The sequence below is a fragment of the Myotis brandtii genome, unplaced genomic scaffold (genome assembly GCF_000412655.1).
Source record: "Myotis brandtii unplaced genomic scaffold, ASM41265v1 scaffold393, whole genome shotgun sequence".
Lineage (NCBI taxonomy): Eukaryota > Metazoa > Chordata > Mammalia > Chiroptera > Vespertilionidae > Myotis > Myotis brandtii.
Window position 1 is genome coordinate 386,763 of NW_005365070.1, and position 24,640 is coordinate 411,402.

Below are 24,640 nucleotides of genomic sequence, written 5' to 3' on the forward strand. Positions count from 1 at the left end.
TTTTTCCCCCGCCCTTGACAATCTCCTGGCCTCCCCTACCCCCCAGTGTTTTATGTCCATTGGTTATGCTTATATGCATGCATACAAGTCCTTCGGTTGATCTCTTACTCCCCTCCCTTCTGCCCCCCAACCCTCTCTGGCCTTCCCACTGCAGTTTGACAATCAGTTTGAGGCAGCTCTGCCTCTGTATCTATTATTGTTCAAAAGTTTGTAATGGTCTTTATTATCCATGAATGAGTGAGATCATGTGGTATTTTTCCTTCATTGACTGGCTTGTTTCACTTAGCATAATGCTCTCCAGCTCCATCCATGCCGTTGCAAATTGTAAGAGTTCCTTCTTTTTTACAGCAGCATAGTATTCCATCGTGTAGATGTACCACAGTTTTCTAATCCATTCATCTACTGATGGGCACTTAGGCTGTTTCCAGATCTTAGCTATGGTGAATTGTGCTGCTATGAACATATGGGTGCACATATCCTTTCTGATTGGTGTTTCTGGTTTCTTGGGATATATTCCTAGAAGTGGGATCACAGGGTCAAATGGGAGTTCCATTTCCAGCTTTTTGAGGAAACTCCATACTGTCTTCCATAATTTTTCCTTTTTTTAAATTTTTATCTCATTATGCCAACATCTTAGAAGCCAATATTGACTCATATAAATGTGAAATATGTTTGAATATGTGATATATATGTACATACACATATTTCTATTGATAAAAACTAATATATAACATATTATAAATATATACATTAGAACTAATAAATGTTATAAATATACAAATATACACACATACTTTTATGTACCTACACTGACTGCATATAAAATTATGAAAGTCCACTTGTAGCAGCTTAGAACACCTACAATAGAGCTCTTGGGTTATTAAAAAAGTCACTAATGTCTCCAAAGGGTTATAATAGGAAAATGTGTTTTTTTTTTGTTTCATACATTTGGACACTGATGTTATTTTGCCCAACTATCTGTTATGTAATGTTTTATGAGAAGTTTCTGTATGCTCCACAAAAATAGGGTTCTGTGCTCAAAGAATTTTGATAAATATTGGGTTAAAAAGAATTAAACTGCTGTCTTTTGTGCAGCATGTTTCAGAACCTTATCTGTAATTAAGTCATATTAGCTAATAAGCATTGTGGTATTGCTTGGGGGGAGAAACATAACAACCTTCATTCTACCATATCAGAACATAGACAATAACCCAAGAATAAGGCCATCTGAAAAGTGAGGAAAAGGAAGGAAGAAGCATTGAGGGACCGACTGCTGAGAATTCTGAAACTGAGAAATATTCTCTTTAGTTGATATTCTCCTGGCTAGGCATGGTTTTCTCTAAACCAATGATTTTCAAACTTTAGTGTTCATCAGAATAACCATGAATGCTTCTTAAAACACAGACTCTCAGACCCACCCCCAGAGTTTCTGATTCAGATGTTCTGGGGTGGGACCAGAGAATTGACATTTCTAACAAGTTCCCAGGTAGAGCTGGTGCTGCTAGTCTGCTAACCATTTTGAGAACCTTTGCTCTATGGGAATACCGTCCTATCCAACAATGGATTTAGCTGTTTATTAAGCATTTTCTTAAGTTACTGATAATCTAAATGTTAAGTTTCTTTTATATCTTAATTCCACATCTCCGATATCAGTAATGATGAGCTACCATGATGCACACCACGGACCTGGCGCCAACAAACCAACACTTGGCTTCCCCCCGAGTGGGACACAGGCCCGCCACCACCCTGGAGTGACACCCCACCAAATCGCAGCCAACACTGCCAAGACCACATGGCACAAAATGCAGCCCACAGCCTAGTCCAGCCCAGAAATGGTTGCTGTGGGCGCCGGGTAATGACATCACGTAGCAACTCCTGGCCTCCTCTCCCTACCGACTAGCCTCCTTGGAGTTTCTTCAGCCCAGGAACACAACTTGCTTTATAGCCAGGTGCAAACAATTACAGTTTAACCAAATATCTGTGAAGCTTTTTAATGCGCCTCATCTCATTTGATCCTTACAGAAGTCCTGGAGTAGGTAGATAGGAGACTCAGTGGAATCCTATTTTCTTTTCATTAGCTGGAAAATGGAGATTTAGAAAGTTTAGAAACTTGACCCGACTAAAAAGAAGTAAGAAATGGTGGAACTTGAAAATGACTTTAGGTTTTCTCACTGTGCAGAATATAGTCAAACACTGCTACAGTTAATTATTTCACCCTTTGTTCTCCCTGCATGATCTACAATAATAATCTGTTCATGTTGACGTTTACTGCTGTGTTGCTAACAATCACCTGAAAGAGAAGTTGGGGTGCTTTCCTGGGCTGGAAAAAGTTTAGCTAAATGAAAAAGCAGGTCTAATTGAGCAAGTTTATTATATATATATATATGGCTAAGATGACTTGTGCATGTGCCATACATATAAACCTCTTGCTGGCGCCAATTGCACATGTGTGTTTCGATTTGTCATTGTCAATCGTGAATTTGGTTGACACTTCTATTATAGAGAAAGGGCGAATAGTGATATTAAAATATTTCTTCTAATTAATTTCATTTGAATGTGCACAAATCTGTGCACCGGGACACTAGTATAAAATAAGGCCAATTGAAGTCATGCAAAAAAAAAAAAAAAAAAAAAAAAAAAAGACAGGGATTCTCAAAACTCTATTCTATTACTCCTCAAAAACATTCATTTTCTGTTTACAAATTAGTGAGTGGTATTAGTTATAAAGTTAAATATATAAGAGCTTTGTACACTATGTTGCCTATATTTACTCTATAAACTTCCCCAGAGTGTTTTTCTAAATGATTGCTATATGCCCAAATTTAAGCAAATAAAAGATTTTGTAGTAAAGTCTCCTCAGCTTTCCAATAAATTAATACTTTTACTCACTGCAGAAACCCTACTCGATTGTAAGCATTATCCCTTCTTCTCGTTCTCCAAAATAATATCTGGAAAAAGACAAGCTAAGAGGAAAATGCTTTTCACATCAACTAAGCAAACAACACAGTGCGGATCATGGCATTTCAGCATAGACAAACAGAAGCTGAAGTATTGATAGATTCCCAGACCTCAAAGCTAGCACTGAATCCAAAGTTCATCAGTTGTACCCTGCAGGGATGCAATAAGAAAACAATACATTTCATACATCACTATGTCCTTTTAATTGTAAAGAAAACAACTAAATATAAGAAGATCCAAGTATGCGTTATTCTTTTGTTTATGTAGTAAGAGTAGTCTCAGCAGCACTTGTTTACTTCTGCGTATCGCTGAAGCCTATGAACACCAAAGCCCCCAGTTTGCATTACTGAAATACCTGCAATACAGAAATTCAGAAACAGAATTATCTCCTTCCCTTGCTCCCTTGCTCTCTCACTAGTTATGCAACTACATTCTTCCAGAAGAGCTCGAAAATAACTTACAAGAAAGATGCCTTTTCAAGAAGATCACATTCAGAGTAAGAGTGAGGCAGGACAATAGCAACAACTATATAAAAAATACATTAAAAATCTAGACTAAGGTGAATTGCTTTAGCTGGGCAGGAAATTTAGCTCAGAGATTTCTAGCAACCATAGTATTGAATTGCATTGTTCTCACTGCCTGATAAAAGAAAGCATATTGGTTAATAAGGACCTCTCTGTGAAATGACTACTGATACTGTGGAAGACATAAAGAAGAACAGGACAGGGAGTTTGCCCACAAGGAGTTTACCTATCTTATCTCTACTGCAATTGCAGAGACATGAAGAATGTTGCTGGTAGGGGCTCTAGCACTTGACCTACTAGTAGGGACAGAAATCAAAGAAAAACCATGGGGTAGAAATCAAAGATGATGCGTGGTACATTTAATGGTTCTATTGAGGAGGAGGAGCAAGTTTGATAGGAACAATGATATATCTCTGAGCCATAATTAATCACATATCTTTATTTTCACTTCAAGAAGAGATGAGGAGTTTATATTGGAAAATGTGTGATAACAATGGCATAAATAATTCTCTCTCTGGGGAGTCTCACTTTCTTTATCACCTCCTTTTCATTAGTATGTTATTTTATTCATTACACCATTCTGGTTTCATTTCAAATACATTATTATTGGAGCTGAAGTATTTCAAAATGAAAAGCTTTTCTCAATAGGTGTCTCCAAACTTCCTTCCTTCCTTCCTTCCTTCCTTCCTTCCTTCTTCCTTCCTTCTTTTCTCTCTCTCTCTCTCTCTATCTCTCTCTCTCTCTTGTTCTTTTCCTTTTCTTTCTTTGTGGCTTTCTTTTGGTTTTCTCTCCTCTCTTTCTTTCTGTCTTTCTTTCCTTTTTCTCTACAATCTCTAACTTAGAAGTAATGTCATTTTTTTCCTTATGTTTTTCGAGTGGGAAAATTGAGGGCAAAATAAGTAAAATATGACTAAATATGTTTTACAACTAAAACTTCAAAGATGGAGTAAATGTCATGTGCTATTCGAGTGAGGTCTTTAAAATTTGGGAAAAATGAGAGTCTTGGTTTAGTTTTAGCTGTCAGTAGCCTATTACATATGCTACTGATTAAAAATATTAATGACATCATCATCTTCATTATTATCATCATCACAGCTTCTGCATAGCAAAAGAAGCCATCAACAAAACAACAAGAAAGCCCACTGCATGGGAGAACATATTTGCCAATGTTATCTCCGAAAAGAGTTTAATCTCCAATATTTATAGGGAACTCATACAACTTAACAAAAGGAAGATAAACAACCCAATCAAAAAATGAGCAAAGGACCTAAATAGATTCTTTTTGAAAGAGGACATACAGAAGGCCAAGAGACATATGAAAACATGCTCAATATGGAGTTTCCTCAAAAAACTAAAAATGGAACTCCCATTTGACCCAGTGATCCCACTTCTAGGAATATATCCCATGAAACTAGAAACACCCATCAGAAAAGATATATACACCCCTATGTTCATAGCAGCACAATTTACAATAGCTAAGATTTGGAAACAGCCTAAATGCCCATCAGCAGATGAATGGATTAGAAATCTGTGGTACATCTACACAATGGAATACTATGCTGCTATAAAAAAGAAGGAATTCTTACCATTTGCAACAGCATGGATGGAACTGGAGAGCATTATGCTAAGCGAAATAAGCCAGTCAGAGAAAGATAAATATCACATGATCTCACTCATTTGTGGAATATAATGAACAACATAAACTGATGAACAAAAACAGATCCAGAGACAGAGAAGCATTGATCAGATGCTCAACCCTCAGAGGGAAGTCAGGGGAGGGTGAGGGTAAGGGGGAGAGATCAACCAAAGGGCTTGTATGCATGCATATAAGCATAACCAATGGACACAGACACTAGGGGGGTGAGGGCATGAGCAGGGAGTGGGTGGGGAGGCAATGGGAGGATAAGGACACATATGTAATAGCTTAATCTATAAAGAAAAGTATTAATGACAGTTAAATGCTGCTAAATATTCAAATAATTTTAAGTTTCTTTTTAAAATTTTAGTGAATGTATTGGGGTACATTGCTTAATAAAATTATATGTTTCAAGTGTACAATTCTATAATATAGCATCTGTATATTGCATTGTGTGTTCACCACCTAAAGTCAAGTCTCTTTGCATCACCATGTATCCCTCTTTATCCTCTTCTACCTAGCCCACCCTTCTTTTCCTCTGGTAATCACCTTACTGTTGTCTGTGTTTGTGTGTTGTTGTTTTTTTGCTTAGTCCCTTCACCTTTTTCACCCAGCCTCCAAACCCCCTCCTTTCTGAGAGTTGTCAGTCTGTTCTCTTTATTTATGAGTCTGTTTCTATTTTGTTTGTTAGTTTATTTTGTTCATTAGATTCCACATATAAGTGAAATCATATGCTATTTATCTTTTTCTGACTGAATTATTTCACTTAGCATAATACTCTTCAGGTCCATTCATGCTGTCACAAAAGGTAAGATTTCCTTCTTTTTTAGGACCAACTAGTTCTCCATTGTATAAATGTACAACAGCTTTTTTATACACTCATCTACTGATGGGGATATATCTGAAGGAACCCAAAACATTAATTCGAAAGAATATATGCACTTCTATGCCCATTGCAGCATTATTTGCAATAGCCAAGTTTAAGTTCCTTTCTTTATGGAAACATTTTTCTATAATGTTCCAGGTACCTTTCCTGTGTCTGAAAGTAGAGTCAGTTACCCAAACCTGAATCATATCTTGATTACTAAGGACTGCACCCAAGGCCTCAGGGTCATCTCTTCTGAAAAACAAAAATCACTATTCAGAAATGGAGATGAAGATGAAAAAGGTATAAGAGATTGAACTGATTGCATGAACTCCAAGATGTACCTGATAAGTTCAGAGGGCACTTAAAAAACAGCATCTTGAAATTCCTTTCCCATTTCTTATTTTCTCATTTTTTAAAAAGCAGATTATTTGGATTAATTTCTAGTTTTTGAGGGTTCTAGGTAAGTTTATTTATAAATGTCAATGCCTTTGACATTATTCTATGATAATTATTCTTTGCCTTTCTATGATTAAACTTATTGGGCCTTGAAAATTTCACTGGGCATTCAGAACAATAGCTAGTAATTAAACTTTAAAAATATTTTTATTGGACCAGGCAGTCACCTTTAACACAAAACCCTTTTCTGAAGATTATAATTTTATACTTGACTCAAAATAACCTTATTAGCACTAACCAGGCTTCCAAGAATACCTTGATTTGCAAGCTAGCCATCTGCTGTAAAATTTAATTTTAAACATTTAAGACAAAAATAATGCTTGAATATTACTGGATTATCATACTAATTGCTGTAAAATAATATTTAACAATGGCCACTCAGCAAAATTTTTAAAAATCTATATATAGGGTAAACGCACTCAAAATGCAACATTTGGAGAGTATAAACAGCATCTGTCCAAAGGACATTTCTATAATGTTAAGGAACAGAATTAAATTCACAAAAATCAGCAATGTGTAGGTCATCAAATCTAGGTTAAAATGTGGTTGAATGAGGACAGTCAGCAAATGAGCGTATACAATTTCAATTCATATTTAAGTAAAAGCTAAACTTGGAGTGGAAGTAAAAATGCAGATGTAGAGATGACTGGGCATCTTGCAAGGGAGCCCATATTTATTTTCCCTCTATCAAAATGATTCATTAAGCTCATGTTTCATTCAACAAACAATTTTTAAGATCCTAGTATGTGCTACATGTACTAGGCACAAAAGATACAGCAACACAAGACAGCATCTAATGTGAAACTGAAATAAGTATGGCAGATTGGATATAAAGATGAGTGCAATAGCAGTAGACTGGAATAGAATGTCAACCTCCTCTTACTTAACTACATTGACTTTACCAGTATCTCAATTCTATCATTGGCTTTCCCTTCCCACTGCCACCACCTAATTTAAATTCTTATCTCATACTTCCAATACTTAAACAGCTTTCTCAGAAGTCCCCCTCTTGCCAGTCTCTTTTGCTCTACCAATTCATTTTGCATAGGCTGATGATGTCATCACCTAGAAATTGTCAGGTTCCTGAAAGCTACAAAATAAAATTTAAACTCATCACTGACTTTTGAGGCTACTTCTCTGCCAACAAAAGCTCTATGTTTCAGCCAGAATACACATCACAATTTCCCCCTCTATCTTTGTTCAGGGTGTCCCAACTGCCTGGAATATCTTCCTATCCCTCTTTCAAAGAATATCTCAAACAGCACCTCTTAAATGATTGCATCTTTAATCACCACAGCTGTATGTAATCCCAGCCCCGGCCTCTCCCCTTGGACTCTTTTGGCAGTTAGTTTGTACCTGGTTTATGGCAAATAACACAAACAGCTTCATACTAAGAGGTCAGACATGGACCATGTCTTCCATAATGTTGTATTCTGCACAATACTGAGCCCTGTGCCTAACAAGTAATAGATTTGAATAAATGTTGCTGAATGAATCATTTCTTTGGGGAATTGAACGTATATAGAAATCTGAATGGATTTAACAGGACTTTCAGCATTAAATGAACCTTGACATTTATAAATCCTTGTCTATAACCAATAGTCCTACAAATTGAGTACTGCTTCTTGCCCTTGTATGAAGAGAAACAGAGGTGGTAGGGTTCCCATGACTTGCTCAAAGCCACATAAGGAGCCCTTGTTAAATCTATTTTCACAAGGCAACATTTGCTATGTTTATGCCACTTGCTGATACCATGCTTCATTTTATATATTTTCATGGTTATGTCTGTATTTCACACAAGAAAGAGGCACCTATCAAGAATACTTCTAAAGTTTCTTGAAAAAATTATACAATAGCCCAAAATATATACAGTGGAATATTATTCAGCCACAAGAAAGAAGGGATTATTGTCCTTTGTGACATGGATATACCTTAGGCCATTATGCTAAGTGAAATAAGCTAGACACAGAAAGGCAAATACTGATGACACCACTCACATGAGAAATCTAAAACAGCTGAACATAGAAATAGAGTAAAATGGAGGTTACCAGGGGCTGGGTATTGGGAAAATGGGGAGATATTAGTCAGAGTGTACAAACTTCCAAAACAAGTTCTGGGGATCTATTATATAGCAGGGTGACTAGAATGAATAATACTGTATTATACACTTGAAAATTGCTAAAAGAGTGGATCTTAAATGTTCTCACCACAAAAATAGAAAAGGTAATTATTTGAGGTGAGAGAGGTGTTAACCTAATTGTGGTAATCATTTAAAATATATACTTGTATAAAATTATGACATTGTACACCCTAAACATACACAACATTACATGTCAATTATATCTCAATAAAGTTGGGAAAATAAATCCTTTCTCCAGTGAGTACTAGCAAAATAAAAACAAATTTTTCATTTGTTTTTAAGGTAAGAATGAAATTGTTTCTATATAAAATGCTTTCCTTACTAATAGAAAGTGAAATATCCAGGAAATTGCAAAAACACTAGAGATTATGTTTTTACAAAAGCTGGAAAATTTGTAAGTTCATTTAATGGAGCATGTGATAAGCATAAACATTAACAACAGAAAAACAATTTCTGGGATAGGTGTTCATCAAATATTTAACATAAAAACACAGAGCTCTTGAAGATACAAATAACTTCAAATTGTTACTTCAGCATTATTCTCTTTCCAAAATAAAGTGAACAAAAATTGTTAAGGCAATGTGACAATGTGGTCATAAAAATATGTCATTTTAAAACACATAGCCTCCAAAAGTATTTGAAAATGAGTAAGAGATGATTGATACTACAACACAGCCTACTCATAATACCTAGACACATGAAAGATGGGTGAAGGGCTTAAAGACATAGACAACAAAATTTTTGTTTGCATTTCTGCATGCTAAAGGCAGACTTTAAAGCCTTACTTCAATACAGTTAGCTAGTAAATCATGGATGACACATAGCCTATGTCTTCGGTTAGGGAATTTGTCATATTTAACAGTTATATCACTGTGGACTCTATATTTTCAAGTAATGGATGGCTTTTAGAATGTAGAAACTGTCTTTACTATCCAATGTCTACCCATAAGAACATGGATAAGAATAAAAGGTTGATTTCTTTTCTGCAAATTTCCAGTGGGTAAATAAAAATTTGAGTTTTAATAAAAACACATATCCCCAGTTGTAAGAGAAAAAAATCCAATTTAAAGCATATATTTAAATACCTATGCCCCAAATTGATGAATCCTATAGGCATATATATATATATATATAGGATTCACTAAATAACAGATAAGACATGACACTAGGCAATATTATACAGACTCATCATGAAAAAAACATTGAAAAGATAAGTTAACTCTAGAAACAACATGGTTAACTCCAAATAGTGGAGATTATTTAGAAAATAAAAGGTTAAAAAACAAATGGAATCATTTATTTACTTTTAAGAAAACAATATCAAGAACACAGGAAAGCATTGAAAACCCAAGCAGGATTGCAAATTTGGATTACACAGCAGCAGCAACAACAAAACAAATTTAAGAAACCAAAGACTGATGTGCTGGGTGGTAGGAGCAGCTGGGGAAAGGTCAATGGGGGGAAAGAAGACATAGGTAATACTTTCAACAATAAAGAATTTAAATTAAAAATAAAATGAAAAGATTATTTAGAAATAACAAGGAAATAACAGACAGCTAATTTCCCCCGGAATATATAACCCTATAGGTCAGCAATCAAGCAGAAGACTGAGATAGAGGAAAACAGGGTAACCTCAGGGATGTTATAAGCAGAAGCCTCATCTGTAAGAGCAAAACAAACAGTAAGTAAATAATGTTCTGTTAATAAAGTTACATTCCTAGAAGAGCTAATTGCTATTTCCAGATGCACAGAAGTACCTTATCCACATGTCACAAAAACTTAAAATAGAGAAAAAAACTATATATATATATATATATTTTTATATATTTCCCTAACATGTAAGAGTTTCTTTGAAGCAAAAGAGTTGAGAAATAGTAGACAGTTCTCAAACTTGAGATATTCAGATATCTCATACTAAATGGGGTTCCTATAATAAAGCATCAATCTTAATACTGACCATATCACAGGTCCTTTCTCACCAGGTAGCCAATAGCAAACTTGGCCTCAAGGAGGAGAGAAAAGATGTTGAGCTATGCTCCCATAAAACAACAATATTTGACCCATAATGGACTGCTGCTACTACAATATTTGCAGCTGACCTGTGACAGGTACCCCTCTAGCTCACCATGGCATTATTCTAATGAGTATATAACAAAATCAGACATCAAAGACTTTCATGCAATGAAGATGTTTACGATACACAGCCAGTTAGAATCCCCAATTCTGGCTGGCTAACTCAACAAAGCAAGGTTTAGGTAGAAGAATGGATAAAGGAGTAGAGATAGCTCAGTGTTCTGACTCTCAGCAGTTAGACAAAGCTTAGTATCACTCATTTAGATAACTTTGTCTAAAAATAAAGAGCACCTTGCCTCTTCTCTTCCTTGTCAAAGTTAATAGCACAAATGATTGTCAAACTTCTAAATATGAAACCTTAAAGTGTTAATCTAACTACACTATCATGAAACAATAAGCGGAGGAGGGATTAGGAAAGAGAAAGTTGGCTTTTCACCCTTTTCGAAGTACAAAATGTTAAGGAAAGCAACAAAACTTCACAGGCAGTGTAAAAGCCAGGTGCTTTTTGTTTATTAAACAATAGCCCAGTTGCTGTTTACCCCATTTCCTTCTTCACAGGGAAAAAGAAACACTAACATGACTGAAAGAACACAGGAGTCCTCAGGCTCTTGTAAGAACTGCTTACGTGACTTTCGGCAAGTGCCTCTTCCTCACTATCTCCAGTTTCTTACATAGTAATCATCTAAACTGAATGGTCTTCCTTCTAAAGTCAAAATTCTTGATGAGCTAGGTTTGTGAAATGCTCTTATGGATATGAATGCTTTCTTATCTATTTCACTGTCTGACTCATCCAGCTAGATGGGGTCAGTTGCGGAATCAGTCCTTTTATGAGTTTGAGAGTTTTCTCCTTACCATACCCGAAATTTTCAAAAAAGAAGAAAAAAATGAAAAGAAACAACACCCCACTATTTCCGAGCATTAAAAGACAGGAGGTACACGTGTAAGACTAAAAAAGCTAACTTTTAAAAACATTTTATTTTAAAATAAGTTTAGACTTACAAAAGATTGCAAAACTACTACAGAGAGTCCCTGCATACCTTTCACTCAAATTCCTGTAATGTCAACAACTTACATACCATACATAGCACAGTTATCAAAACCAGGAAATTAACTCTATTACAATATTGTTAACTAAAATAAAAACCTTATTTGAATTTCACCAATTTCCCCCTAATATCCTTTCTATTGCAGGATCTCACATTGTATTTACTTGCCATGTTTCCTCCAATCTGTGACAGTTCCTCAGTCTTTCTTTATCTTTCATGATCTTGACGCATTGGTCTTTGGGATCTCCTTCAGATTGGCTCCTGTATCTCTTGTCATGCTCCAATCTTTTTGAGAATTTCCTTAATTCCTGGCACAGAGCATTACAGATTCACCTTGCATTTGTCCTTTACTGATCCAGAAGCATCCATTACTCCCAGGAGCCCTAGTTTCTTTATTGAAGAATAGTATTAGAAACCAGGATCTGGGAGCTAGGTATGTTTATTACTATTGGGGTGTCATTGCTTTTAGGTCTTCCTAAGACAGAGCTAGACAATATAATCAAACATACTAATCCATGAATATACACACATCTAGATCTATTTCTACACTTGTATGACTATATACAGATTAAATTTTAAGATGAGTTCATATTGATGTTTCCACTTAAATCCATATCACAGGATTCATTCTAGTCTTCCCCTTTCCTTATTTTTAATTATTTTTTTCTGATGGTAAGAAACTTGGCTACCTTTACCTATTATATAGTCATTTATTTGTTGAACCCTAGCATCTACATAGAGTATTTACATTGTCTGTGAGTAACAGAGTTACTAACTGGAGCCCAATATCAGTGTGCAATTTTATTTATCTTTAAGATAAATATAGCACCTCAAGGTTTCTTTTGATCAATTTCTTCATGGTATTATCTTTCCTCATCCTTTTACTTTTAATATTTTTAACTAAAAGATGCAAGGAGAAGAACAATATGCTACTCTTTGTGTAAAAAATTAATAGTAGGTATGTACATATTTGCATATATATACATAAAATATCTGTAGGGCTAAATATATTGGTTGGGAAATCAATGGATTAGCTGAAAAATGAGATGAGAAGGAGACTTCACTGCATATCCTTTTATACTTAATTTTTAACAATTTTTATTGAATGTATTGGGGTGACATTAATTAAATTATATAGGTTTCAGGTGTACAGTTCTGTCATATATCATCTGTATACTGTATTGTGTGTTCACCATCCAAAGTCAAGTCTCTTCCCATCTCCATTTATCCCCCTTTTACCTTATTTTACCTGCCCCCACCCCTTTTCCCTCTTGTAATCACCATACTGCTGTCTATGTCTATGAGTTGTGGGTTTTTTTTGCTTAATACCTTCACCTTTTTCATCCAGCCCCCCAAAGCCCTCCTCTCTGACAGTTTATCATGCTTATTTTTAAAAATGTTTTCTTGAGATATTATTCATATACCATAAAGTTCACCTTTTAAAGTGTACACATCAGTGGTTTTTAGCACATTCATCAAGTTGTACAACCATTAGCACTATCTAATTCCAGAATATATTTTACCCCCAAAATGAAACCTTTTACCCATTAGCAGTCACTTTCCACTGCCCCCTCACCTCTACCACAAATGCCCCTGGCGGCCACTAATCTTCTTTCTGTCTCTATGGAGTTGCTGACTCTAGATATTTAACATAGATGAAATCACACAACATGTGGTCTTTCTGAGCTGGCTTTTTTCACTTAGCATAATGTTTTCATGGTTCATCCATGTTGTAGCCTATATTCATATTTAGTTCCTTTTTATAAATAAGTAATATTCTGTTGTATAAAACCACATTTTTTCATATATTCATCAATTAATAACCAGTTGTTTTTAAATTTTAATTATTAAAATATTTTTTTCAATTCAAAAATTACATTTTAAAAAATAAAAAAGGAAAAGAAACAACCCCTTAATAAAAAGAAAAAAAGGTTTTTAAAAATCATCAAGTAAATAATGTATAAAGAAGAATAATGTATGAAAAAACTTGGTTGGTGCTTTGCCAGAGGACTCACAAGACTCAGAGAAGATTATACTAATAGCTAAGATTTATGAAGAGAAAAAGATACAGAGAAAAAGCAGCAGGAAAAAGATACACATCAGAAGAGTCCAGAGAAGCCCAGCACAGGACAGGCCAACTGCCCTGAGTTTCACTAAGATAAACACAGTCCTCCCTGATCTCCCGAAACCCAAGATCTCTCTGACCTCATCTCCTACAGCTCTCCCCCTTCATCCGTTTGTGCCTGCCACCCCAGTAGTCTTGATTTTCCTCAAACACACCAGGTTTATTCTTGCTTCAGGGCAATTGCTGTTGCTGTTCTCTTGGCCTGGAATGTTCTCAGAAATCTTCATAGCTCACTCCCTCACCTCTTTTATGCCTCTCCTCAAACATCACCTCATTAGAGAGGCCTTTCTGAGCATTTTATTTAAAAAAGCAGCTGCTCTCTGTGTTCTTTCCTTGCTTTTTTTTCCTTCACACTTAACAATATGTCATTAACCTGAACATTTTTTTCTTTTTTGCCTGACCACTCCCCAGTTAGACTGTTCCATGGTGGCAGGGACTGTTCTAGTTCACTGCTAGATCCCATGACTACCACAATGCCTGGCACACAATAGGTGCTCTGCTGTTTATACCCTTTGCCTATTTTACTAAGAAAATATTTTTCAAACCTATCCAGTGAATGAATGAATGAATGAATGAATCAGATATAGATATAGACACTGAGTGGAGAGAGAGAAGGAAGGTATTTAGTTTACAATAAGATTCCCTATTCTCAGCTCCAGGCTATAGAGGAAATGTTCAACTAAATTCTTACTTTTAAGACTTGAGTATGCAAACATTATATTTAATATCATAAAATTTATTTAACAGAGATGATTTTTATTTCCTCTTAAAGGCAAGCCCTGTCTAACAAGGCTCTCTCTTTCTCTCTCTCTCTCTCTCTCTCTCTCTCTCTCTCTCTCTCTCCTTAGAAGTAATGCATTTGTAAAATACAAACAATTCAGAAAGGACTACAGTAGAAAGTGAAGGTCCTCTGGACTGGAGGTTAGGCGGGGAGGGGAGCATGCTCATTATAACAGGGACAGCTGAAAGTCAGCGGCTGCATCAGAGCAGCTGTGTCAATAGGGCTCATAAAATGTCCTCAAAGTGTTGAAGAAGATAAATTGGTCACATCAAACTGTCTTGCTCTGCTGTTTATGCCCTTTGCCTATTTTACTAAGAAAATATTTTTCAAACATATTTTTATTGATTTCAGAGAGGAAAGGAAAGAGAGTGATAGAAACCTCAATGACGAGAGGTAACCATTGATTAGCTGCCTTCTGCACACCCCCTACTGGGGACTGAGCCTGCAACCTAGGCATGTGCCCTGACAGTGAATCGAACTGTGGCCTCCTGGTTCATAGGTCAGCGCTCAACCATCGGGCCACACCAGCTGGGCAAGAAAATATTTTTTAATGTTTGTGTTTTTTTTATTCATAAAACTCATTGTATATTAAAATAATGTCATGTGTGTCACAATTTTTTTCCAAATTATTGCTTATCTTCTAACTGTAGTGTTTTATGCCATTCAGAAATTATTTTTATTGTGTGATCCATTCTAATAATCCTTTGCCTTTATTGGTTCTACTTCTAAGAATGCTTAGAAGGTCTTCCCCACACATGATCATAAGTGTCTACCTACACATTATTACAGTACTGTCATAATTTAATTTTGTTCTTCATGTTTAAATTTTCAGGACATCCAGAATTTATTTTTTTTGAAAGGTATATTTTGAGTGCATATGATGAATCAGGACCTGTTCTGAGCAGCTTACTTGGATCATCTCATTTGAATGCACCTGCAGAGGTAGGTGTTAGTAGGTTCTATATTTTCACAAATGAGGAGACTTAGGGACAGAAAGTTTGGTTACTTATCCAAGACCACACAGCTGATGAAACCTGGGCCATCCAAAGGTAAAGTCTACCCAGGGTTGTTGTAAGAATTAGAGTCAGCATGTGAAAAGTTTCTGATATATAGTAGGCAGTCAATAGAAGGAAGAGTTTATTATTATTCTGGCATAGTCATCATAAACATAACTTCAGATGGCTACAAATTATTTAAAGAATGGTATATTTTAAATTAAGCATATTTCTAAAACATTATTCCTTCGCAAGTGTGTGAAAATCCTTTGGGAGTCCATGGAGCAAATGAATCTTGTTTTAAAAACACAGTTGTCACTGAAAGAAATTTTGGCCTGGCCCTGGTGGCTCAATGGTTAAGTATTGACCTATGAACCAGGAGGTCACGGTTCAATTCCTGGTCAGGGCATATGCCTGGATTGTGGGCTCAATCCCCGATCATGCAGGAGGCAGCCAATCAATGATTCTCTCTCATCAATGATGTTTCTATCTCTCTCTCTTTCCCTTCCTCTCTGAAATCAATAAAGATATATTTTTAAAAAGAAATTTTGAAAAGAAATATATTAAGAATTCCATTGGGTAATGGAAGTATATATTTTTCTAAAATAAATTTGTCTCTATATCAGTTTTCTAAAAAAGCTGTTTTTTAATTTTTCTGATCAGAAAAATAGCTCCTACAAGAGGTCAATATCCAAAATATATAAAGAACTCATACAACTCAACACCAAACAAATAATTCAAGTAAAAAAAATGGGAAGAGTATCTGAACAGAAAATTCTCTGAAAAAGACATACAAATGGCCAACAGATATATGCAAAGATGCTCAGCTTGACTAGCTATTAGGGAAATGCAAATCAAAACTACAATTAGATGAGTGGATAAAAAAGCTGTGGTACATTTACACAATGGAATACCATGCTGTAAAAAAGGATCTCTTACCTTTGAGAGAGCATGGAGGGACCTGGAGAGTGATATGCTAAGTGAAATAAGCCAGTCAGAGAAAGACAAGTATCACATGATCTCACTTATATGTGGAATCTAATGAGCAAAAGAAACTGATGAACAAAATAAATCCAGAGACGTGGAAGCATGCAACAGACTGACGAATCTCAGAGGGAAGGAGGGATGGGAAGAGATTAACCAAAGAACTTATATGCATATGTGCATAACCCATGGACTCAGACAATAATGCAGTGAAGGCCTGGAGGGGGGCTGGAGCAGGGTCAATGGGGGAAAAATGGGACATCTGTAAAAAACAATTACAACGAGATGCCACCTGACCTCTGTTAGAATGGCTATTATCAACAAGACAAGTAATAAGTGTTAGAGTTTGTGGAAAAAAGGGAACCCTCATTCTCTGCTGGGAATGTAAACTGACCCAGCCAGTATGGAAAACAACATGGAGATTCCTAAAAAAAATTAAGAATAGTGTTATCAACTAACCAAATAACTCCTCTTCTGGGTATCTACCCCCAAAATTTAAAAACATTTATTCATTGATATATGCATACCTGTGTTCATTGTAAATGGCATTATTCACAGTGGCCAGGACAATGATTAGATAAAGAAGATGTCGTACGTATAAACAATGGAATATCACTCAGCCATAGAAAAGATGCAACACTGCCATTTGTGAAAACACGTATAGATCTTGAGAATACCATACTAAGCTAAATAAGTCAGTCAGAAAAAGTTAAGAACCATATGATTTCACTCATATGTGGGATATAAAACTGAAAGCAACAAATGTCTCTGTCCATGAGTCTTTCAAGTGGTGTTTGAAATGTACAAAATAGCATTGACCTTTACCAAAGACACTCCTTTTTAAGGTTAATATCATAGAAGATAGAGATCCTTAAGTAAAATGTTATTTTCCTTGAGTCTAAAGATGACAGGTGCTGCCTTTGTGTCTTTATAGAGCAGCAGACACCTCTGCTGGAGCTCAAAAATGGTTCTAAATCTTGCATAATCCAAAAACCCTTGGGATTATGTTGCTAAAAGTCTTCTGCTCCCTATAAATTTTCCCTTAGCAAACAGGGATGAGGTAAATATTCAGTCAAAAGATGATCAAATTTAAAACTAGTGAAAACTGTTGTGACTAGTGATACTAGTGCAAAATATACTAGCAACTGAGGACAATTTGACCTACAAGGATAGATTCACATTCATAGGCCTATAGAACAGGTTTCACTTGTGAAAATATTATGCTTGTGATCATATGAGATATTTAAAGATAGTGTGGGACTGTTTTGTGTGTGTTCCAATATTTTAGGAATGTATATGGGTTAACATGACTATTTTCTGACTATGCCAGATGTTAAGACCTTTCCCGATAACTTTTATTACAAAACTACCCAAAGTGGTGAGTGGATTGGGCAGATGTGATGGGTGTTGATATGTCATAATGAAATAATGATAGCATTTATATTCTTTCTGGAAAACAGATGGCTGATTTCACACTGCTTCAGGTATGGAAGGGAAGGTTCAAGATATGACATTGTTGAAGCAGAATACATGAAGATAACATTCTTGACTATGAAAATAATCTCAAAGATTTTAGGTTGGTATTTTTAATGATGATGTTTTGTTAACTGCTAGAAACATTCACTAAAACTACCAAACCAAATCAATGGTAAACTGTAATATCAAAAACTTGGTGCAGAATGAGTTAAGCAATACTTGGGAGTGAAATTTTTAAATAAATTGTGTCAAGCAGACTAGGCAATTGAGTAAAAAACAGCTGCATATCAACATAACACAATACTCTTTTATGTAGCTGGAAAATAATCTATGGGCTACACTCTCTAGGGCTCTATCTGAAGATAGTGAAACCTTTATCATTGAACACTCAACATTCACAAAGTGATGGGCAGAGCACTTCAGCACAATGCACAATTAGCCATCAAGTTTGCCCTCTTTATATTCACAATATTATCTCATTATGAGTCAATATAGGACATTATATTTATTTTGCCTATTATGAAGGCAAAGAACCATCATCTGGTAGAGTACCTACTGTTAAAGGAGTCCTCATAAAAATAAAAAATAAAAACAACAAAAGCATCAGCCCAAAACTCATCAAATGATTGCTTCAATTATTTAACCACTCATAAAAGAAGAAACAGGTGCATTTTGAAGGTGTTTCAATTATACAAACTCAAGAGAGGGGGTAGCAAATGCTGCAATAGTCATTGAGGTGTGTAATTTGTGTATTATAGATATGATAACAGTACAATCCACATAGGTCAATTACCCTCAACTTAGCATACATTTCAAGCATGTCTAGAATAAAGATAATAAAAAAGAAGAGAACTACAAAGCTTTTGTGCAGACATGGAAATGTGACAAATATGCTATCTAAATAGAAACTTTTTGGAAGGCATTGTATATTTGAAACATTAAGGTTTTCATTAAAATTTGATAATGTAATAATGATGCAAATCATCCATATCCTGTGTGACTGGTCATCAGGTATTAACATAATGCAAAACATTTTTAAAACTCTGAATGCAGTGAATAGATAGTATATTTTAAATAAGTGGTTTATTAATATTTATTGGCTTTTATCTATGAGTTTCTGAATTAAACATTTTCCAAGCTTTAAAGTGATAGTGCAGTATGCATTTTGTTAACAATCACTTTCTATATTACTTTTCCTCAAAATGTTTCCTTTGTGGCACTTTATCTTTAAGTGGAAGAACTGATTTGAACTCTAACAATGATTAGGAACATCACATGTATCCTTCCACCAGATGTCTGGGAAGATAGATATTACAAAACCTGAAAGGAACTCTATGTCAAAGAGTAAACCATAAAAACAGTGATACTTAGCTTGAAGAACTAACATGACACTCAGACAACTAGATTTGGGCATATATATTTGAAACATGAGTATATATTTTTAAATAATAAACACTAACTTAATAGAACTGTTTTTGAAGACTCCTACTAGTAAGAAAACCTTTCATTTAATTCACTTTTATAATAATAAATGATATTTCATTTATATTATCTATTGAAATCTCCACAATAATCATGGAGGATAAGTAGAGAAGAAGATCCATCTGTTAGAGATGAAAGAACTCAAGTTGTGTCAGATTAAGTAGCCAAGGTCAATAGTGGGGTTGGGACTGCAACCCAGAGCTCCTGAAAATAAATATGTAAAATTCCTAGTGCAGTGACAGATCCTTTTTATGGACTGGATGAAAGACATATCCCACCCCCCAACTAACCCAGTGCTCTTCCACTTCATGGCACTGCCCAGTTCTGCAGCAGTAGATTTAAATAATATACAAAGTAACTGTAGATAGAAACTTGAATGAAACTGAAATAAAGAAAACAGAATAAGCCTTTAGTCATAATAATTACTGCAAATAAGAGTAATCCAGACATTTTTAATGGTAGGGATTACCATCCTTTATGGTAATAAGTTTTCATTCTTGAACTGGAATGATTTATAACAAAAACTAGTAACTACAAAATAAGTAAAAGTAACTACTTAAGTAGTATCACTTGATAATTTTTTTAAGAAAAGTGCACATGAAGAAATACATCTCTATTAGTCAGTGCATAAATAAAAATGTTAATAAGGTAAAATTGGTCACAAGTATAAAATAATATCAAGAAATTTGAAAGTTCTTGCTAAGTTTAATTCATTTTAACACATTTTGAAAAAAAAATTTTAATGTATCCTAGCAAATCTTACTAATTAGACCAGGAATCTATTGCTTTTTTACTTCTTTAATTTATTCATCTTTATCCTTAATTTAAGGATAACTTAGTAAAAGATGAAAATCAGTGCATTTGTTTGTTCTGCAATCATATATGTTCTATTCTACATAATATTTCCTTTGCTTTCATATTTTGTTTATTCTATAGTACATATTATTTGGGTTTGTTGGCCTTGGCAATAGGACTTTTCTTACAAAATGTACTGACAAATTTGAAATTGGTCAAAAAGCAGTTCAGGAAGATAAAACAAGTGAATCTAGTTTTACAACAATATGTTAAACATTCAAAATATACTTTGACTAAGAAATTTTAAAATGCCATCATTTTCTTTCTGGATAGTGATGTTTTCACCTTATTCTCTCTGGGCCTGACTTTATTCTCTGAAAGCTGACCGGTCCTTGACAATTGTATTTTGATAACATAATTCAGTAGAGGACTTCTCTAGATTATATGAGGATTATGATCACTGTACTCAAAACCTAAATTGTACACAAGAATTATGGCAAGGCTGAAATTTCTCATTCTTACAAAAACTTTTAAATTTTTTTTCTTTAAACCTATCTCTTTTGATCACTGTCTTTGATGGGGTGAACTTTAGCCTGGCTTAGTTATACAAACACAAGGTCTACATCCTGTCTTAAAAAACAAACAAAAGAAAAACTTAACCACTTTCATGTTATTAACTTTACCAATTTCAAAGCACATCATCTTTCAAAAATAGAAATAAACAGATTTAATTTAAACATTATGTGCATTTAGATGAGACTCACCTTTAAAGAATCAAAACAAGCCACCACACGGCCATTTTCCACATGGCAATCTCTTGGTGGATGGGCAAACTTGCAGTCTGCATCAGCTCGAGAACAGGTTCCTCTCTGAAATTCTCTACAGACTTCTAAAGTCAGCCACTTGGTATCACGAACCAGGGCAACATTGACAGCCGTCATATTGAAAGCAAAATAAAATCAAGTGCACCCTCTCTAAGACAGTATTACTGCTGTTGTTAAAATATTAAAAATGAATTCAAGCTAAATGTAAAGAGATCACAGATTGCTTTGGTGAAATATTTCTTCGTTAGCACTTAGGTTTGCATTGAAGTCAAATTAGGTCTAGTCAAACAAAAAGCCAATCATACAATAAAAATTGTATCAGAATAACTAAAAACCAAATTAGAAACCAACTTCTAAGAAGGCAACCATAAAGGTTAAAATATTGAGTGTTTTATTTTGTTCTTCTGCCAAAGTTACTTCAAATAACTGGTGGACTTTCAAAAGAATTATGTGCTCTCCAGTTGATGTTTTCAATTATTTTGGCAAAAAGCATATGCTGTTGGCTGCCCTTCAATTTGTGAAATGGTCTCAGTTCAGGGGGAGAAAAGTTTTTCTCCCTATTTCTTGGCTTTAAAGATTATGGTTGGTAAGGATGTTACAATTGTAAAAAAAAAATTGCTGCAAAATCAGGATGAGGGAAATTGACTATGAAAAACTGAGAATCAAAGAAATTAAAAGAATGAGCACACCAGGTTTTGGGTGGGGGTGGTGGTGGTAAGGAGAGGAGTTTATAAAGAGACAGCTCTAGAGTGGAATCAAAGCAGAAGAGCTTTCAGAAAAGACACCTCAGAAACCTGCAAGGAAAACATAAAATAAAATTAGCAAATATCATACAATGCTTCTGATTTAAACTCTAGATTTAGAAAAGAAGTAACTATATCCTATTTAAAACAGGAGGCATCAAAATACTGACAGTGCAATACACTTCAATTAGCCATTGTCAATAAAATGTGAATTTCCCAGTGTAGAATTGTGCACAGTAAAAGATTCACTGTTGTAATACAAGACTAGGCAACAACCCAATTTTAAAAAGAATTCTTAATTTTGATCATTTGGGGTAAGAAATTCATTCTTGGGTCTACTGCACAGAAAATCCCAGAGCCTGACATGACAGACTTTTACACAGTTATGATGCACCTGCACGTCTCAAGTTTTTACAGGCTACCACAAACCTGTCTTTAAACTGGCCTTACTACATTCTGATTGAAGGCTTGATTATCTGCTCTCAAAATCCAGAAAACAGGAATTGCTAAGAAAATTTAAGTTGCTCTACGAGGTAACTCTGTATGTGTACTTGAAATGTAATTGTTTATGATCACATAAAATGGTCATGACATAACTAGCTGGAGACCCACAGAAAATGAGGCAGGATAGAGGCTAGAAATGTAACATGTGCTTCACATAAAGAAATCCTTTGAAAAGATGCTGGGGGTTTTTTTTCTGTGTATGCTCTATTAGCTATTAGTCTCCATGAAGGGATATTGGAACAACTTAGAAAAAGGTTTCAGCATGTACAAATAAGTGAGACAGAAAGCACTGTTCATTCATACATTCAGTATTGTGCAGCTTTAAGGTTTGCAGTTTAACCCAGTGTCAACCAGCAACAAATTCTAGCAATTCAGCTGATAAGGCAGATGAAAGGTTAATTTACTGGCAGTATGCCATGAACACATACTGAAGTAACAGGGAATTTCTAAAACAAAAGTAAGCAATGAGTACAAGGCAAATCAACTAACTGTTAACTTTATAAAAAAAGTAGAATTACAGTTCTTTAAAATTTTTCATTTACTTTTTTTAAACAATGTCTTCTATAACTTTGTAGAATCTGAATTTGCTATTTGTCTTTTCCACATTCAAGATGTTCAATATCACCTAATTTTTCAGATGCCAATGGGAAATTAAGTATCTAGGAAATCCATGCAAGCTTATCCATTCAAAAGCAAAGGGTGAATTTCTTGAGTCATTTTTAATGGAAATCTTTCTAAAATGTATTATATGTAGTTTTGGCTTCTTAGAAAATATTGAACGTAATTTGGCCTCTGGTTGAAGGCTTGGGGTCACAAATGTCCTGGGAAATATTATAGTTCTTCTTCGGTAGCAGATGAATATTTGTCACTTCTATTATTTTTTTACTTGAAAATGTATTTATTTATTTTAAATTTTATTTTTCAATTACGGCTTACATTCAATATTATCTTTTTGTATTAGTTTCCGGTGTACGCTGTAGTGGTTAGACTTCTACTCTTACTTGCCACAATATCTGCCATAGTGGACTATCTAGCTCCCTTCTGTAAAACATTATAGCCAATCATGAATGTTGAATAAGAGTTACTCAGTGAATGAGGGGCCTCAGGGAGCAAAGTGCAGGGCTTTCATGCAGAAGATCTATGACTGCTCTTATTTGTGTAGGGGACCTTTCACAATATGTTCCATAAAGGACCATGTTCTAGAGGGCTAAGGTTGTCAGGCAAATGACCCCTAGAAAAAAAATATATGGAAGTAGCCAGATGAGGGAAATGCAAGTGAAAACCACAGTGTGATACTACTCTACACCCATTAGGATGGCTCTAATAAAAACAGAAATGGGGAAGAAATTTGAGTTGTTATACATTGTTGGTGGGAATGTAAAATAGTGTATCTGCTGTGGCAGGCTGAAAGTTCCTCAAAATGTTAAACAGTTACCATATGACCTAGCACTTCTATACCTAGGTACATACCAAAAGAATTGAAAGCAGGGTCTCAAAGAAATATTTGTACACTTATGTGCATAGCAGCACTATTCACAATAGTTAAAAGGTAGAAAAAACCCAAGTGTCTCTCAACAGATGAATGGATACACAAAATGTGATATATCCACAAAATGGAATATTATTCCACATTAAAAGGAATAAAGTGCTGATAGATGCTACAACATAAATGGACCTCAAAAACATTATGCTAAATGGAAGAAGCCAGTCACAATTGCCACATATTGTATGGTTCAATTTATATTAAATATCCAGAGTAGGCAATCCATAGAGTAAAAAAGCAAATTAGTGATTGTGAGGGCCAAGGCAAGGGGATAAAGTAGAATAACTATTTAATGGGTATGCGGTCTCCTTTGGAGATAATGAAAATATTCTGGAATTAGATAGTGATGATGGTCCTATTCACTACCTTGTACACTTTAAGTGGGTGAATTGGATAGTATGTGTATTATATATTAGTGCTGTTATTATGTTTCTTAAAAGTCTGCAGACACATGAAAACAAACAAAAAAAGCCTGAAATTGGCTATATCAATCTTTCTTAGAATCTTCTTGGACACAAATTCTAATTAGTGCTACTAAGTTGAATTTCAAGAGTACATTAAGTTCCATACTGTAACTGACTTAGTATATAATGGAAAGTACTGTAAAAGTATATATTCTGTGAGTTTATGAGTTTATATTTAAAGAAAATTTTGACAACTAAATTATATAGGCTGCCTGAATACACT

General features: G+C 34.8%; 1 protein-coding gene across 7 annotated transcripts in view; it reads right to left on the minus strand.

Annotated features, from left to right (window-relative positions):
• MBNL3 (muscleblind-like splicing regulator 3) overlaps positions 1 to 24,640 on the minus strand; it is a 124,376-nt gene that overhangs the window by 46,725 nt on the left and 53,011 nt on the right. For 6 of the 7 annotated variants that reach the window (XM_005872812.2, XM_014545005.1, XM_005872814.2 and 3 more), the window contains one exon: positions 21,104 to 21,957. The exons of the other annotated variant lie outside the window; for it this stretch is intronic. In XM_005872812.2, coding sequence (XP_005872874.1) covers positions 21,104 to 21,280 — 177 coding nt within the window. In that variant the 5' untranslated portion in view covers positions 21,281 to 21,957. Of the gene's footprint in view, positions 1 to 21,103; positions 21,958 to 24,640 lie in introns of those variants that run through there. 7 annotated transcript variants of the gene reach the window in all.